The sequence below is a fragment of the Capricornis sumatraensis genome, chromosome 3, assembly GCF_032405125.1.
Source record: "Capricornis sumatraensis isolate serow.1 chromosome 3, serow.2, whole genome shotgun sequence".
Taxonomy (NCBI): Eukaryota; Metazoa; Chordata; class Mammalia; order Artiodactyla; family Bovidae; genus Capricornis; species Capricornis sumatraensis.
This window is the reverse complement of record NC_091071.1, coordinates 165,616,640-165,635,201: the sequence shown is the minus strand read 5'-3', so window position 1 is coordinate 165,635,201 and position 18,562 is coordinate 165,616,640. Positions and strand designations below refer to the sequence as shown.

The following is an 18,562-nucleotide window of genomic DNA, read 5'->3' as shown; positions in this document are numbered from 1 at the left end:
TCCACGTGCTGTGAAGTGTGGCCAAGAAAAAAAAAAGAAAGAATATTTTTTAAGAAAAAGACTCAGTATTATAAAGACGTATGGTCTCACATAATCTCTAAATTCAATTCCAGAAATAATCCCTATAGGATATTTTAAAAGTGAAATATGATAAGCTTATCATAATTTTTATATAGACAAACAAGAAACAATCATATTGTTTAATGTTATTTGAAGAAGACTTATGAGGGAGAGTTTTAGTTTTCTAAATTTAGTTTAAATTTGGAGTTCAAATTTAAACTCAATTTAGAGTTTTAGTAATTAAAGCTGTGCAGTATTGGGGGAGAGAAATAGATGAATTGAACCAAAAAAGGAGCTTAGAAATAGACCCATGAATTTATGGAAACTAGATGTATAACAGAAGTAGCATTACAAATTAGCAGGGAAAGGATTTTCTGTTCAATAAATAGTGCCAGAAAGATTGGTATCTTTATGAAAAATATTAGAATACCATATGCAAAATCAGTAGTTGGTTAAAACCCTAAAAGTGAGAAACAGAACTTTGTTAATTAAAAAAAAAAAACTCTATGTCCTTGAGATAGGGATTTCTTAAACAAGATAGAGAAAGCACGTTAACAGACTGATGCATTTGACCATACTAACACTAAAAGCTGCCGTTTAATAAAAACTCTACCGTTAAGGGAGTTAAAAAGACAAGACCACAGATGGGAGACGATATCTGCAAGACTTATAACCAATAAACGATTAGTTTGTTGGATATATAAAGGATACCTATAAATCAATAAGAAGAAGATAACCAATTTAAAAAATAAGAAAGGATATTGTGTAGACAGCATTATTGCCCCAGTTCATCACCCTCTACCAACATTCACACTCTTTGCTGTATGATTTTGCAGTTCTTCCCACTAACAGACCAGAAGATATTTCTTCTCCTCTGTACTTTAGATTTGGCCATGTGATTTGCTTTAGTCTGTTAGGACGTGGTGCATGTGACACAGTGGCAGCTGTAAGCCTAAGCTTTAAGAGACCTCATGTAGTTCCACTTGGGTTTATGTCCTTTAGCCATTGTTGTGAGAAGAAATTGTCCAGGCTGGCCTACTAGTCCCGGGAGGAAGATGTAAGACCATGGAGTAACAGCAACTTCAGACACGCTGCCGCATTTAACCCAGAAGCGCATGAGCTAAATAAATACTTAATTATTGTATAACATTGTTTTGGTAGTTAGCTGTTATGCAGTGGTACTTAGCAACATTGTAATGAGCAAAGAAATTCACTTAATCAAGGTCAACAAACATTAAAAGTTGTTCAGCCCATTCAAATAAAAGCAGTAGCATACCATTGTATGTTTTGTTGGAGAAGGCAATGGCACCCCACTCCAGTACTCTTGCCTGGAAAATCCCATGGACGGAGGAGCCTGGTGGGCTGCAGTCCATGGGGTCGCTAAGACTCGGACACGACTGAGCGACTTCACTTTCACTTTTCACTTTCATGCATTGGAGAAGGAAATGGCAACCCACTCCAGTGTTCTTGCCTGGAGAATCCCAGGGACGGGGGAGCCTGGTGGGCTGCCATCTATGGGGTCACACAGAGTCGGACACAACTGAAGTGACTTAGCAGCAGCAGCAGCAGCAGTATGTCCATAAGATTGGCAGAATTTAAAAGGTCTGATGATATTAAGTGTTGGCAAAAGCTGAGAAGTAGAAATTGATCTATACCATTAGTGAAAGTGCACACCTAGAGACTAGGTGACATGATTCTAGTCACTGAGTTGCAAGTTCCCTGGAGGTGGCATCTAGAAAAAAAATTTTTTTTTCCCCTAATAAAAAAGATTAAAATTGCCTGGTAATTGCCTTTTGTCTTTTCACCTTCTTCCTGCCAGGAATGTGGACGTGAAGCTGCACATGGGGCACTCATCTTGCAGCATGAGGTGTTTTAATTTCATTACTTATGTTTTTCATATGTTCATTTGATTCCTTTTCAAACCTGCCTTTTCTTTTTTCTCCCCATTCTTGTGGATAATAATAATAAAGTAAAAGAAAAATAGCTAAAGTAGTACCTCACAAAGAACTACATTTGTGAAGTACTTACTATGTCCCAAACACTGTTTCAAGTGCTCTAGATATTGGGTTGGCCAAAAAGTTCGTTTGGATTTTTGCAGCCGATGTTGTGGAAAAACCTGAGAGAATTTTTGGCTAACCTAGTCCTTCAACTCATTCAATCCTCACAGTAATCCTATGAAATAAATGCTATTTTTGCTTCTATTTTACAGATAAGGAAACAGCGATACAAAGGTTAAATATTAATACATTGCCCACGTTCACATAGCTGTTAAGTGAAAGAGCCAGACTTTCAGTCAAGCTACCTGGTTCTAGTGTCTGTGTTCATGACTATATGCTAGTGTATGTCACATTTTATCTTTGATCATTTTAAACATGCTTATTTAATGGCCTATTAGATTTTTATTCTGTTTTACTCAAATTTGGGGGGTTCTAATTCCCTGCTTGTCATGCCTGCTAATTCTTCTTTATATCTTTTAATATTTTTGACTCTTTCATTCAACAGGATTGATTAAGCACCTGTTGTGTGCTCAAATGCTGTACAGGGGGACCTGGGGATATAAGTAAACAAAACAGGCAAACTCTCTGCTCTTGAGGACCTTAAGTTTAAGGAGAAAACAGAGAGTAATCAAATAAGTGGATTAAGAGTAGGGGGAGCTGCATAGAATGGTAAAGGAAAGCCCCTCTGATAAGGTGACATTTTAGCAGAGATCAGAAATGTGAGAATGGGAGCTATGTGTGTATCTGGGGGAAGAATTTCCAAGCAGGGGGAATAGTACCACAAGGCTTCATGGCAGGAACTTGCCTTACATGTTTGGGAATGAGCTTTGGAGCTGGAATGCGGTGTGTGAGGGCTAGAACAGAGGAGATGCGGGCAGAGGGGTACTGCGAGGGACAGGGCGCAGATGGTGTAGGGCCTCGCAGGTCAAGAGAGGCACTTTGGGGTTGGATGGGGAACTTTGGAGGGTTTCATGCAGAGAAGTGACTTGATTTCACTTGCATTGTAGAAAGGCGGCTCTGTCTGCTCTGTTCAGATTAGACACTCCACACATTCATTCTAGGAGAGAAAAGTGTTGTGTAAGATATGAAGTGCCATTTTTAAAATTACGTCTTAAATATAATGGTTATTTGGGTTTGTTTGTTTGTTTTGAACTTTTTCTTTTGTATTGGGGTATAGAGGATTAACAGTGTTGTGATAGTTTTAGGTGAACAGTAAAGGAACTCAGCCATACCTGTATCCGTGCTTGTGTGCAGGCTCAGTCACTCAGTCGTGTCCAACTGTTTGTGACCTGATGGACTGTAGCTCGCCAGGCTCCATGGAATTTTCAAGGCAAGAATACCAGAGTAGGTTGCCATTTCCTACTCCAGGGGATCTTCCCAACCCAGGGATCGAACCTGCGTCTCTTGTGTTTCCTGCATTGGCAGCTGGGAACCCTCCATGCTGTGCCATGCTAAGTCGCTTCAGACTCTGTGTGACCCTGTGGACTGTAGCCTGCCAGGCTCCTCTGTCCATGGGATTTGGGATTCTCCAGGCAAGAATACTGGAGCAGTTTTCATGTCCTCCTCCAGGGGATCTTCCCAGCCCAGGGGTTGAACCTGCATCTCCTAAGTCTCCTGCATTGGTGGGCGGGTTCTTTACCTACATACATGTATCCATTCTCCCCAAAACCCCCTCCCATCCAGGATGTCACATAACAGTGAGTAGAGTTCCATGGGCTACACATTATTAGATCCTGTTTGTTATCCATTTTAAATATAGAAGTGTGTACGTGTCCTTCCCAAGCTCCCTAACTACCCCTTCCCCCCAGCAACCATAAATTCCTTCTATAAGTCTGTGAGTCTCTTTCTGTTTTGTAAGTAAGTTCATTTGTATCATTTCTTTCTAAATTCCACATATAAGGGATATCATACGATATTTCTCTTTGTCTGACTGACTTCACTCAGTATGACACTCACTAGGTCCATCCGTGTTGCTGCAAATGGCATTATTTCTTTGTTTTGAATGAAAAGAAGGCTGAGTAATATTCCATTGTATATTTGTACCATATCTTCTTTATCCATTCCTCTGTCCATGGACATGGAGGTTGCTTCTATGTCTTGGCTATTGTAAACAGTGCTTCAGTGAACACAGATGTGCATGTATCCTTTTGGATCATGTTTATCTGCAGATACATGCCCAGGAGCTGGATTGCAGGGTCATTTGGTAGCTCTATTTTTAGTGTTTTTAGGAACCTCCATACTGTTCTCCATAGTGGCTGTACCAATTTACATTCCCACCAACAGTGTAGGAGGGTTCCCTTCTCGCCACAACCTTTCCAGCACTTACTATTTGTGAATTTTTTGATGATAGCCATTCTGAGTGGCTTAAAGAGAAATGTTATAGTTTTTATTTCTATTTCTTTAGTAATTAGGGATGTTGAACATCTTTTCATGTGCCTATTGGCTATCTGTTTGTCTTCTTTAGCTCAGCTAGTAAAGAATTTGCCTGCAATGCAGAAGTCCAGTTCAATTCCTGGGTCGGGAAGATCTGCTGGAGAAGGGATAGGTTACCCGCTCCAGTATTCTTGGGCTTCCCTTGTGCTCAGCTGGTAACGAATCCTCCTGCAATGTGGGAGACCTGGGTTCAATCCCTGGGTTGGGAAGACTCCCTGGAGAAGGGAACAGCTACCCACTCCAGTATTCTGGCCTGGAGAATTCCATGGACTGTATAGTCCATGGTGTCGCAAAGAGCTGGGCACAACTGAGTGACTTTCACTTTCAGGTCTTCTTTGGAGAAGAGATTATTTAGGTCTCTTACCCATTTTTTAAGTGGGCTGTTTGTTTTGATGCTGTTAAGTGTCATAAACTGTATGTAAATTTTGGAGACTAATCCCATATCAGTCACATCATTTGCAAATATTAATATTTTCTCCCAATTCATGTGTTGTCTTTTCATTTTGTTTATTGTTTCCTTTGCTATGCAAAAGGTTTGAGTTTAAGTAGGTACCACTTGTTTATTTTTATTTCCATTCTTCTGGAAAACAGATAAAAAAAGATATTGCTGTGATTTATGTCAGAGAATGTTGTGCCTATGTTTTCCTCTGAAAGTTTTATATTAAAAGTGTCCAGTTCCACATTTAGGTCTTTAATCCATGGTTATTTTTTAACATGATAATTATGGCATAAGCATAATTTGAATATTATGCAGCCTGGAGAAAATCTGCACTTTGTGAAGGATGATTCCATGACATCAAGGTTAACTATAAGGAGGACAAGAAAAAAGCAACTTCTTGAAGACAACACTCGACAAGAAAACCTTGAAGATGCTGGCACCCCAGGTCTTTCCAATGTCCAAATGAAGCTGCATGGTCAACAAATGCCTAAATTGGTATTTATGGCACCAGAATTTATATCAGGTTTTCCTTACCTAGCTTAGGAAAACTTCTTGTGCAGAGATGTCCCATGGTTTTTTAAGGATATCTTCATTTTTAAGATTTGGGGATTCTGATTCTTTAAGCAGTTCCTGTTACTAACAAATGACCAATATTTGTTAAATATTTCTTTGTATGTACCAAAAAGTATTTAAAATTCTGCCAATTTCACTTCAAATCAGTTACTTCTACCTATTACTCAGTCCTAACTTGACTACTTATTTATTCATTGTTTCAACCAACACATCTTGACCACCTACCATGTGCAGTTTGGAGGCTGTTGATAATAGGTGGCGGACTGAAGCAGTATCTGCAGTAGTGGACAGAAGTGGTAGGATTTGGATTTATTTTGAAGGTAAAGCTGACAACACCGAATCAAAGATGACTCTTAGTGCTTTGGGTCTGAATAAGTGGGATGAAGTTACCATTTCCTGGGATGGATAAGACCGTAGAAAAGGCAGGTTTAAGATGAGGATGTATGAAGAGTATGGTTTTGGATATGTTGAGCTCAGGATACCTATTAAATATCTAAGTGGTGATGCACATAAATATAAAAGTCCGGGGCTCAGGGAAGACGTCAGGGCTAGATGTGTAAATCTGTGAGTTATAAGCTCAAAGATGGTATTTAAAACTATGAGCCTGGATGAGATCACATAGGGAATGATATAAGTAGAGGAAAGGTCTGAGCCTGAGGCCAAGGACATTCCAGCTATAGAGGAGAAAAAATTTTCCTTGACCTTCTTCCTCGCCTGTGTCTGAAAATTAAAGTGACAGATTAGCAGGAGAAATGTATATGAATTGACTCAAAGTAGGTAGGCTTCAGAAGGAAATGAAGACCCAAAGAGACAGATCTGTGTGTTTTTTGCTAGGCTTGATGAAGAGTGGACAGTCGTGGGAAAGAATGTGGTAGATAAGGAGTAAGAGGTAAACTCAGTGAACTGGGGACACTCAGTACAGCCTGTTTGTTCAGATTCTTCTCGGCATCCCTTCATTTCCTGAGATAAGGAGGCTCCTTTCCTCTGTGTCTAGGGAGGACACCTCTCAGCTGGGATTTGTGATCTGATGCAGCAGAGAGGGGAGGGGGTATCAGAGTGACCTTTCTGCTTCTGCCTATTTACTCAGACTCCTTCAGTTCATAACATTCACTAGCAAGTTGCCATATTTGGGGGTAGCATGTCCTGAATCCCATAGCACTTAGAGATTAGACGAGGAAGAATCAGGAGAGGAGTCTGAGGAGTGGGCAGTTGAAGAACCATGAAGGAGTGGTATCCTGGCAGCCAAGTAAGTGAAACAAGGGTTTCAGGTTGAAAAGAATGATCCACTGTGTCAATGAAACAAGGACAAAGAAGTGACCACTGGATCTGACAATGTGCAAGTTACTAATAATGGTCTTTCCAAAAAATGGGTTTTGATGGATGGGCATGAAAACCTGATGAGAATAGGAGCAGTGAAGCTAGCAAATGAAAAAAACCAAGACAAAAACTCTTTCAATGAATTTTCTGTAAGGCAAGCAGAGAAATGGAGTAGAAATCTACTTGGAGTAGAAATCTATTTCTGGCTAGAAATAGATGTGAAATCAATGGGAGTTTATTATGTTTTTGTTATTTTTTTTTGGTTTGGCTATACTGGGTCTTCACTGCTTTACGTAAACTTTCTGTAGCAGCAGCTAGTGGAGTCTACTCTGAGCCGTGCACAGGCTTCTCATTGTAGTGGCCTCTTGTTGCGGAGCTCTAGAGCGCGGTGGCTCAGTAGTTGTGGTGCACGGGCTCAGTTGCTCCGAGTCATGTGGAATCTTCCTGGACCTGGGATCAAACCTGTGTCCCCTGCATTGGCAGGCAGATTCTTAACCACTGGACCATCAAGGGGAGTTTTTAAGGTAGGAGATATTAGACATCATGGTGGTACAATACTGGAAATGAGCCAGCCATTCTATATAGCGAAGAGAATGACTTTGAGTTCAGTTTAAGCAGAGCTTATTTTCCACCTGGTTCAGTATCCTTGCCTGGAGAATTCTGTGGACAGAGGAACCTGGCAGGCTACAGTCCATGGGGTCCCAGAGAGTCAGACATGACTGAGTGACTAACACTTTCACTTTTTTCGGGTTCTGAGAGCTTCCCTCCTAAGCAGTTTGGCATTTGCTTCTGCAAGGTGTCCCCACGGACACCACCAGCCCAAGACTCATTCCCATGTTAATTTTTCAGCTTGAGGTTTTCCACACCAAGCAAGCAAAATGAATTTGGACCCCAGAACTTCACAAAGCACAACCTTGGATTTGATATCTCACCTAGGGACTTTTTTCCTCTCAACCAAGACAAGCTTTCTTTGCTTTTTCTCTGGACTTAGGGGCAAAGTTTACTATTCCATTTTCAATAAGGTTGAACCCTTCAGTTCAGTTCAGTTCAGTCGCTCACTTGTGTCCGACTCTTTGCGACCCCATGAACCGCAGCACACCAGGCCTCCCTGTCCATCACCAACTCCCGGAGTTCACTCAGACTCACGTCCGTCAAGTCCATGATGCCATCCAGCCATCTCATCCTCAGTTGTCCCCCTGTCCTCCTGCCCCCAATCCCTCCCAGCATCAGAGTCTTTTTCAATGAGTCAACTCTTCGCATGAGGTATCCAAAGTACTGGAGCTTCAGCTTTAGCATCATTCCTTCCAAAGAAATCCCAGGGCTGATCTCCTTCAGAATGGACTGGTTGGATCTCCTTGCAGTCCAACGGACTCTCAAGAGTCTTCTCCAACCCCATAGTTCAAAAGCATCAATTCTTTGGTGCTCAGCCTTCTTCACAGTCCAACTCTCACATCCATACATGACCACAGGAAAAACCATAGCCTTGACTAGAGGGTTCCAGTTTCTGTTACTGATGAAAACCAGAGCCCATGTTGCTGCCCCAGCAACTCAACCATACCTTTAAAGTTTTGACTGAATTTTAGCCAGCATCTCTAGAGATTTGTGACCAGAAGTTTCAATACTTTCTAGACCATTTTGCTGAGGTCAGAAATCATCTCCCTTCATTCTTCACCTGGCTAATTATGCCTTTGAGGTCTCAACTTATATGTGACTTCTCAGAGAAGTCACACTCTGAGACCTCTAACACACTCCATCTCAATCTAAACTAGTTTATACTTTTATACCAAGAGCACCCTCCTTCTGTCTTAGCACTTGTCATTTATAACTCCACATGAATATTTGTTTAATGCTGATACTCCCTTTAGGTAAAAAACTACATAAGAGGCCAGAAAGAAGCCTATTTAATTTACCATATAGCAGAAGGCCTGATTTATAGAAGATGCTCAAGCCAGGTTCTATGACTGAACAAATAATTGTCTAAAAATCAAACAACTAAGAGTAGAATTAACTACCCTTCCCTGGTGGCTCAGCTGGTAAAGAATCTGCCTGCAATGAGGGAGACCTGAGTTTGATCCCTGGGTTGGGAAGATTCCCCTGGAGAAGAGAACGACTATCCACTCCAGTATTCTGGCCTGAAGAATTCCATGGACTCTGTAGTCCATGGGATCGCAAATAGTCAGAGGACTTCCCAGGTGGCTCAGTGGTAAAGAATCTGCCTGCTAATGCAAGAGATGCAGGAGATGCCAGTTCCATCCCCGAGTCAAGAAGATCCCCTGGAGAAGGAAATGGCAACCCACTCCAGTATTCTTGCCTGGAAAATCCCATGGACACAGGAACCTGGTGGGCTTCAGTCCATGGAGTCTCAAAGAGTCAGACACGATTGAGCACTCACGCACGAGAGTAGAGTAGGGACTTCGCTGCCTGTCCAGTGGTTAAGACTCTACACTTCCACTGCCAGGGGCATGGGTTCGATCCCTGGTCAGGGAACTAAGTTTCCACATAAAAGAAGTATTATATGGTATCCTAAAACCTATTATCTTCTGTGTCTGGGAGATGAAATTCTCTAAGGAGAAAGTGTCTTTAATGGAAAAAGTACAGAGGTTTCTGTCATTTCACTTGGCTCACCTTAGAGAAGCAGTGTTACTCGTGTTGGTAACCACTGTGTCTTTTCCTCTCTAGAATGGAGATCTCCTCTCATCAGTCTCACCTCCTGCAGCAACTGAATGAGCAGCGCAGGCAGGATGTCTTTTGTGACTGCAGTATTCTGGTTGAAGGGAAGGTCTTCAAAGCCCATCGAAATGTCTTATTTGCTAGTAGCGGCTACTTTAAAATGCTCCTTTCTCAGAACTCCAAGGAGACAAGTCAGCCAACCACAGCGACATTTCAGGCCTTCTCTCCTGACACTTTTACAGTTATCCTGGACTTTGTCTATTCCGGCAAGCTCTCTCTCACGGGTCAGAATGTCATAGAAGTGATGTCAGCTGCTAGCTTCCTTCAGATGACTGATGTCATCAGTGTATGTAAGACCTTTATTAAATCTTCGTTAGACATTAGTGAGAAAGAAAAGGATCGCTATTTCAGCCTCTCTGATAAAGATGCCAGTTCTAATGGTGTAGAACGCTCCTCTTTTTATAGCAGTGGCTGGCAAGATGAAAGCAGTTCTCCTCGTTCTCACCTAAGCCCAGATCAAGGAGCAGGTATAATAAGCGGGAAATCTTGGAGTAAGTATAATTACCACCCAGCCTCCCAAAGGAATACTCAACAGCCTCTGACCAAGCATGAACAAAGGAAAGATTCCATTAAAAAGTCCAAACATTTGAGGTTGTCACAGCCTTCTGAAATGACTCATTATAAGTCAAGCAAGCGAGAAGCACGGACATCTGATTCTTCCAGCCACGTTTCCCAGTCTGAAGAACAGGCACAGATGAATGCCGAAATGGACTCTACTCCTGTTAGCTATCAGTATGGTCAAGGATCTGATGTCACGTCAAGAAGTTTTCCAGGTACCCAAATAGAGAATTAGTCCTTTCAGTCAGGTTCCAAGACTCCAGTGTAAATCAATCCTGTCTCAACATGCCCTTGGTTTTAGGGCAGTTGAACCAAGTCTGTTTCTTTTTTTTTTTTTCTTTTTAAAAGGTCATACTTTGCTAATGAAGAGAAGTACTTCTTCTTCTATACATAAAAGGTTAATTTTTAAAATTAAAATATTGGATAAATTTAGTAAGTCAAAACAATAGAGTTCTGAGGGTCAGAAACCCATGATTTTCCAGACCTGCTTTTCTGTAGATGATTAGATTACTGTTAAATGTTTAAAATTCTTTTGTAAATGGCTCAATCCTTAAGAAACATATTTTTAATTTATTTTTTAAATGGCTCAGTCCTTAAGAAACATATTTTCAATTTAGTTTTTTAAAGTTTTATATTAGAGTACAGCTGATTAACAGTGTTGTGTTAGTCTCAGATATACAGCAAAGTGATTCAGTTATACATCACGCTTTCACTTTAACTAGTTTATTTATTTTTTTCTGAGTATTCACTCAGGAGGAGTATTTTTATATAGAATAATTAAATAAAGCAATCATGCATATTGGCAAAGGTTTACAGCCCTAATACCTAAAAGAAATTAAATCTGACTTTATTAAGATATAAATGCATAATTTTAAAAAACATAACATTTATACTGTAACTCTGTGTGCAACACCATGAGATATCTCATTTCTATGATAGTAAAATGCAGAGAGATTATGTAGGCTGATAGTTTCAAAGTAGAGAACAAAGATTAGAAATGCATACCATCTGTTGCTGTTGCTGTTAAGTTGCTTCAGTCATGTCTGACTCTGTGCAACCCCAGAGATGGCAGCCCACCAGGCTCCCCGTCCCTGGGATTCTCCAGGCAAGAATACTGGAGTGGGTTGCCAGGTGAAAGTGAAGTCGCTCAGTCGTGTCCGACTCTTAGCGACCCCATGGACTGCAGCTGGAGTGGGGTGCCATTGCCTTCTCTGGCATATCATCTAGTCCCCCCAATTAATCGTTAGCAGATTTGCTTAGTAGGTTGAAAAGTGAAAGTGAAAGTTGCTCAGTCACGTCCCAGTCTTTGCGATCCTGTGGACTATACAGTCCATGGAATTCTTCAGGCCAGAATACTGGAGTGGGTAGCCTTTTCCTTTTCCAGGGGATCTTCGCAACCCAGGATCTCCCACATTGCAGGCAGATTCTTTACCACCTGAGCCACAAGGGAAGCCCAAGAATACTGGAGTGGGTAGCCTATCCCTTCTCCAGCGGATCATTCCAACCCAGGAATTGAACTGGGGTCTCCTGCATTGCGGGCAGATTCTTTACCAAATGAGCTATCAGGGAATCCATGCTTAATAGTTTACATGTGAATTTAAAGGAAAATTGTGATAAAATTAAACTGCAGAGCATAAGATTTAGACTATATATTTAAATTTTTTAATTTTAGAAAAGCTCCAAATATATATATATATAAGTACAGAGAATACTATAATTAACCCCATGCACCCATTATTACCCAGTCCCATTCATGACCAGTCTTGTACTTCTGCTCCTGACTCTTCCCCCTTTTTATTTTAATAATCTTTTATTGTACATAGGATATTCAGAATACAAACAATTATTATGTACATTATTTTAGAACAGCATCCACTGTATGTCTGCTCTGCTTTGTTCAGTCATGTCCAACTCTTTGTGACCCTTTGGACCCACCAAGCTCCTCTGTCCATGGGACTTTTCAGGCAAGAATACTGGAGTTGGTTGCCATTTCCTTCTCCAGGTCTTCCCCTTTTTAAGTAAATCTCAAACATCATATGTCTTCATCTGTAAATATTTCAGAATGTGTCCCTAAAATATAAACTTAAAAAAACTACAATACCATTATCATCATATGTAAATAAAATTAACAAGTCCTTAATATCACTAAAAGCCAGTCAATATTCACATTTCCCTGGTTGTGATATAAATTTTAGAAAATAATCCTGTTGTAGATAACATTTAAAAATAATATTCATCCCAATTGACTTTTACTGATCACATTTTCCTGTAGGATGCTACCATGAAAATAGTTAAGATTGTATCATATTGCAAAGCTTACTGAAAATCCTGAGGCGCTCTACCACTGGCCAAGGCAGACAGAAATAACAGAGCAAATATGGGAAATCTTTGTTGTATTTTAAAACAGCAAAAAAGTTATCGTTTCTTGGGCTTTGCCCTCTTATAATTCTAGGTTATTTAAATCTGACTTCAATAATGAACCATTGGGGGACCTTCCTGGTGGTCCAGGTGTTCAGACTCTGCACTTCCAGTGCAAGGAGCAAGAGTTCAGTCCCTGGCGGTGGAACTAAGATCCCACGTGCCACACAGCACAGCCAAAAAATACAAGCAAAATAACAGTAAGAATGAGAAAATAATTTTTTAAATGAATAATGACAGCTGAATTTAACTATTACTAAATTGATGATGTTTGCCTCCAACTACAAGTAACATTTTGAATCCATATGAGTTTTGAAACTGATGGGTAAAATATCCTTGAAACTTTTTCACCTTTGAAAGAAAAGTAGTACAACTGTATGAAAAGTAAAAGCAGGGGGGATAAATATGTGTAAATAAAATAAGTTACTTAAAAACATTAACAGTGAACACTTTAACTTTTGGAGTGTGTCTACAATTTTAAGATCGTAAAGAATCCACCTGCCAGTGCAGGAGACATGGGTTTGACTGCTGGGCAGGGAAAAATCCCCTGGAGAAGGAAATGGCAACCCCACTCCAGTATTCTTGCCTGAAAATCTTATGGACAGAGAAGCCTGGTGGGCTACAGTCCATGGGGTTGTAAAGAGTCGGACACAATTGAATGATTAAACACGCAGCTACCACTTTACTTTTCAAATCTACTGACTCTAAGACATTAAATAAAAAGATAAGTTGGACAGTGTAAATTACCCAGACTTTGTAAATAAATCAGATCCTGAAGTTATAGTTCTGTACTTAGGATAACATCAACAATCTAGTCTTCATTAAATGTCTTCCTTCTCCTTTTTGCCTACCTTTCTGAGATTGGACTCGCCAGCCCTTTTTGGATTCTTGATGTTATTAGAATTGCGATGACAAACTTTCTGGTAATTTAATCAAACTGTCTCCTGACAGATGACCTGCCCAGGATGAGGTTCAAGTGCCCATACTGCACACACGTGGTGAAGCGGAAGGCAGACCTCAAGCGCCACCTCCGTTGTCACACTGGAGAAAGACCCTACCCCTGTCAAGCCTGCGGGAAAAGATTTAGTCGGCTCGACCATCTAAGTAGCCATTTTCGAACAGTATGTACATGGTTTTACATTGTTTCACTTTTAGGAAACACATGCATTTATCTGCCTTAGGATAATTTAGTTTACTAGGAAAATCTTTTCGTATAACTCTGCAGTATCTTTTTAAGTTTCTAATTTAATGTTTTTACTTTGCACATAATGCATTGTCTTATTTGTTGATTTTATTTTTTGGCTGCTCGGGATCTCTGTTGCTGCGTGAAGGCTTTCTCTTGTGGCCATCAGGGGCTACTCTCTAGTTGTGGTGTGCTGGCTTCTTACTGTTGCGGCTTCTCTTGTGGAACACAGGCTGTAGAGAACAGGCTTCAGTAGTTGTGGCCCACCGGGTTAGGTGCCCCCTAACATGTGGGAGCTTCTTGGACCAGGGATTGAACCCCTGTCCCCTGCATTGGCAGGGGTATTCTTAACCACTGGACCACCAGGGAAGTCCCTATACATTTTTAAAAACAGATTTTCTTAGTCTCCTTTGAAACCTTGAAGTACGGGATGTTCTTTTTTTTAAAGCTCTTATGTATCTTTGGCTGTGCTGAATCTTCGTTGCTGCGAGCAGACTCTGTCTAGTTGTGAGGGGCTACTTCTGTTACGGTGTGTGGGGAGGCTTCCCTTGTTGTGGAGCAGGGGCTCTAGCGCACAGGTGCAGTCGTGCACAGGCCCAGTCACCCTGTGGCACGTGGAATCTTCCTGGATGAGGGACTGAACCTGTGTCCCCTGCATTGGTAGGCAGACTCTGGACGCTGGACCACCAGGAAAGTCCAAGTGACGTTCTTTTGAATATCCGTCTCAATTCACTTAAAATCTAATGTGTTTTTATATCCCAGTCATTTCAGAGCCGAAGACAACGTAAGCTGTAAAAATGTCTAGGTCAGAATTACCACTGCAGATACTCGGCATCCACTGGTGACTCTTGAATCCTTTTCTGGTAGGCTGTCGGTCTGGTTTCTGCTGTCTGACATCTCCACACTACGCCCTCTCCATCACACCTCTCCAGTTTCTCTAGTCTCCTCAAGGAAGGGAATAAGAAGGGTTAGAGAGCGACTGTCAATCAGGGAGTAGGCTGTCAACAGTCAGAAAGATCCCAGGGAATTTTCTGTTCGGTGCTCTGGTGGTTTAATAAGGTAGTGACATAGGATTTATTCCACTGTTCATCTTGCAGCAAGAATTTTTTTCAAAATCTGTGTATTATAAGTATTATAATAATAAAAGTATTATTCATACTTTTATTCCATTTATACAAACTCCTTTTAATTTTGAAGGGCATTGGGTCACTTGGTGCATTACTTTATAGTTATTTATTCAACAAATATATATTGAGCACACTCTGGGCCAGACCCTTTTCTACATGCTAGATATACAGCAGTGAGCAAAACAAACTCTCTGCTTTCCTTTATTTCTGAAGCTAAATTTTTAAAAAATTAAAATAACCTTTTATTATTACAGAAGCAATAAATATGCGTTATAAAAAGTAAGAAAATAAACAGAAGTAAGAATAAGAAAATAAAAATATCATATTTACCACCCAGATAGTACCATTCTTAACGCTTTATCATGAGGCTTCCCTGGTGGTTCAGTGCCTGAGACACGGGTTTGATCCCTGGTCTGGGAAGATTACTGAGCCAGTTGTTTTACAAAATATCCTACGTCTGGGTTTCTCTGCTTGCTTCTACATGGTGTCATTTAGCTTGTCCTTCTATCCCCCCTGCATTTTCCAAAAACTAGAAGTTTAGTCTAAAGGCTTAATGGATTCAAGTTAAATACTTTCATCAAGGAAGAAATTATGTATTTCTTATTGTATCACCTGAGGAGGGGCTTCCCTGGTAGCTCACCTGGTAAAGAATCCACCTGCAATGCAGGAGACCCTGTTTTGATCCCTGGGTTGGGAAGATCCCCTGGAGGAAGGCATTGCAACCCACTCCAGTATTCTTGCCTGGAGAAGCCCCATGGACAAGTGAAGCCTTGTGGGCTACAGTCCATGGGGTCGCTATGAGTCAGAAATGACTGAGCAGCTAAGCACAGCACAGCACATTAGGAGACACATAATATCTGGTGGACCCATCATTCCTGTTACGATCGATCTCTGGATTAGGGTGATGATACCATTGCATTATAATTAGAAAAGAATCTCTGTGGAACTACTTTGGTATTATATGACTATTTCCCCATCAGTATTCATTTAATAATATTAATACCAATTGGTAATCTCTGTCCAAATGATTAATTTTACTTGGAGTTGTGAAATGATTTACTGATTTTATCCTTCCTTCTGTATTACTAGCTGGAATTCTATAAAGTAAAGCTTTCCTTCATCACCTGGGGCTATTTGGTTACTTTGAAATAGGGTTCCTACAGGAAAATGCATATAAATGTTTATTTCCCTTTAATTAGCAATTTTCAGAGCAAGGAGTTGATTTAATAGTAGCCTCAAATGATGTATGAGTTTCTTCTGGCTTTATTTTTTTTTAATAACATACAGTCTCATGAATTTTCATTGATTCATTGTGTTTGGATCCATAACAGTTATTCTTTTTGATACTCAGGTTTTCAAATTTGTGCAGTGGGTACCCTTGAAGCTGGCTCACAACCCATTAAATTTTCAAAGTGTCTTAGTTTTCTGGCTCTAAAAGAGCCCTAGGCCAGTCTTGTACTTCCCCAGACACAAAACTGGAATCAGCCTTTTCTCAAAGGAGCTATGGTACATTTCAGTGGGGGATGAAATTAGAAACCAACATTTGAACACCCAGGGCACTCACTGTTATTAGGGCATTCTTTTTATATTCTTTCTGAGCTGGTGATGGTTCAGTCGCTAAGTCATATCCAACTCTTACAACTCCATGAACTATAGCCCACCAGGCTCCTCTGTCTGTGGGATTCTCTAGGCAAGAATACTAGAGTGGATTGCCATTTCCTTCTCCAGGGGATCTTCCCAACCCAGGAATCAAACCCGGGTCTCCTGCATTGCAGGCAGATTCTTTACCAACTGAGCTATGAGGGAAGCCCCTTTCTGAGCTAGAAGATGCATATTTTTAAAATAACAAGTTCATGATAATATTTTCAATTTTAACATTACAGTGTTTCACTTAATTTCTTTGTCTTCTTAATTGTGTTGGATTTGAAGGGGGGTGAACATGAATCTGTGTCAGAACTTTATAACAAGAATAATGCCTCATGATAATCATAATACTGCTACTGTCTCAGGAGAAATAAAGATACACTTAAATTATGTACTTTCAGCATTTAGTGAGTAATATGTCAGTGGTTAAGCAGAAGATAATAAGTGTACTGAGTGTTAGTCCCATACATATTCTTAGCTATGTTACCAGACCGCATTAGTTTTCTTGGGTTTTTTGATTACTTGTATTTGGTGGTCTACTTCATAGCATTCCAACTTTATCTGAATGAATATGCCATAAATATTAATTTAGCATTAAATAGTTAATATTATGCAATAATTTTTAGGTTAGAATCTATGATCTACTCCTCTGATAGTTATTGAACAAAGTTATTTATTACTAACTATAATATATAATTATTCATCAATTATAACCTCTTCCCAAAGCATTTCACACACCTTAACTCATTTGGTCCACACACACTGAAGTGTATCCCTGTTGGTAATAAGGGAGCAGTTGCGAATATGGGACCGATATGTAGCAGAACCACCATCTTGGTTGTTTATAACTAGTATCCGTTCTGGTCATCAGGCTTCTATTCTGTTTGCGTGGTACCCATACCTTACCAGTTTTTAATTACTTTGACAGTCACCCTGGAGGCAGGTTTCTGTTTTAAATGACTTGCTTCACTATACATGGTTAGTAAATGACAAGATTAGAAAATAACAGAAGCAGAGAGACCAGTCTTCTTTCTACTACATCTTTCATTAATAAACGTGGCAATAATCCTTACATCAAAAAATATTCTTTTATAAATTTACATTTGGGACATTATTTTTTCTTCCTCAAGCAAAATAACAAAATAGTTTTTTCTCCTGAATTAAGATATGTAAAGTCCTTAGAATAGTATATGGCAGATATTAAGTGTTTACAATTATTATTCTGGGAATATGTCCCATGTTACCTCAGATATGGACTTCCCTGGTGGCTCAGATGGTAAAGCGTCTGTCTACGATGCGGGAGACCCGGGTTCGATCCCTGGGTTGGGAAGATCCCCTGGAGAAGGAAATGGCAATCCACTCCAGGACTATTGCCTGGAAAATCCCATGGGCAGAGGAGCCCGGTAGCCTACAGCCCATGAGGTCGCAAAGAGTCGGACACAACTGAGCGACTTCACTTACCTCAGAAATAAAAATACTATTGGATTAAGGGATATGTGAAATTATTAAGTATGTAATATTAACCATGAAAACATAATAGACATAGTTTAGAGAAAGCTAGTGTTTGATATTTCTGTGACATTACTTTATTACCAAAACCTGTGACCTTTTTCTAATAAACTAGATGTTAATTTAATATTAATGCTTGGGTTTGAACATGTTAAATTTATGAACTGGTACTTAGAATATCAAACTATTCTGCTTTTGAAAAATCTTTTTTTTTTTAATCGCTATTTAATTCTCTACACAGATTCACCAGGCATGCAAACTTATCTGCAGAAAATGCAAGCGCCACGTAACTGATCTAACAGGCCAAGTGGTACAGGAAGGAACCAGGCGCTACAGACTCTGTAATGAGTGCCTTGCTGAAGTTGGCATAGACAGCCTCCCCATTGATTTGGAAGCTGAACAGCATCTTATGTCCCCATCAGATGGAGATAAGGATTCCAGATGGCACATGGGTGAAGATGAGAACAGATCGTACGTGGAGATAGTCGAGGATGGGTCTGCCGATCTGGTCATACAACAGGTGGATGATAGTGAAGAAGAAGAAGAAAAGGAAATAAAGCCCAACATCAGGTAG

At 40.2% G+C, this 18,562-nt stretch overlaps 1 protein-coding gene across 1 annotated transcript; it reads left to right on the top strand.

Annotated features, from left to right (window-relative positions):
* Positions 1-9,499: 9,499 nt before the first annotated feature.
* ZBTB8A (zinc finger and BTB domain containing 8A) lies at positions 9,500-18,562 on the top strand. The gene is made up of 3 exons (XM_068969104.1): positions 9,500-10,322; positions 13,477-13,646; positions 18,230-18,562. Exons 1-3 carry the CDS (start codon positions 9,500-9,502, stop codon positions 18,560-18,562), a joined length of 1,326 nt encoding a protein of 441 aa, XP_068825205.1.

Excerpts from the sequence above, each read along its gene's own strand:
- ZBTB8A (XM_068969104.1), top strand. The coding sequence starts at position 9,500 with ATGGAGATCTCCTCTCATCAGTCTCACCTCCTGCAGCAACTGAATGAG. Across the intron at positions 10,323-13,476 it reads CACGTCAAGAAGTTTTCCAG|ATGACCTGCCCAGGATGAGG; the intron begins GTACCCAAATAG and ends GTCTCCTGACAG. Across the intron at positions 13,647-18,229 it reads TAAGTAGCCATTTTCGAACA|ATTCACCAGGCATGCAAACT; the intron begins GTATGTACATGG and ends TTCTCTACACAG.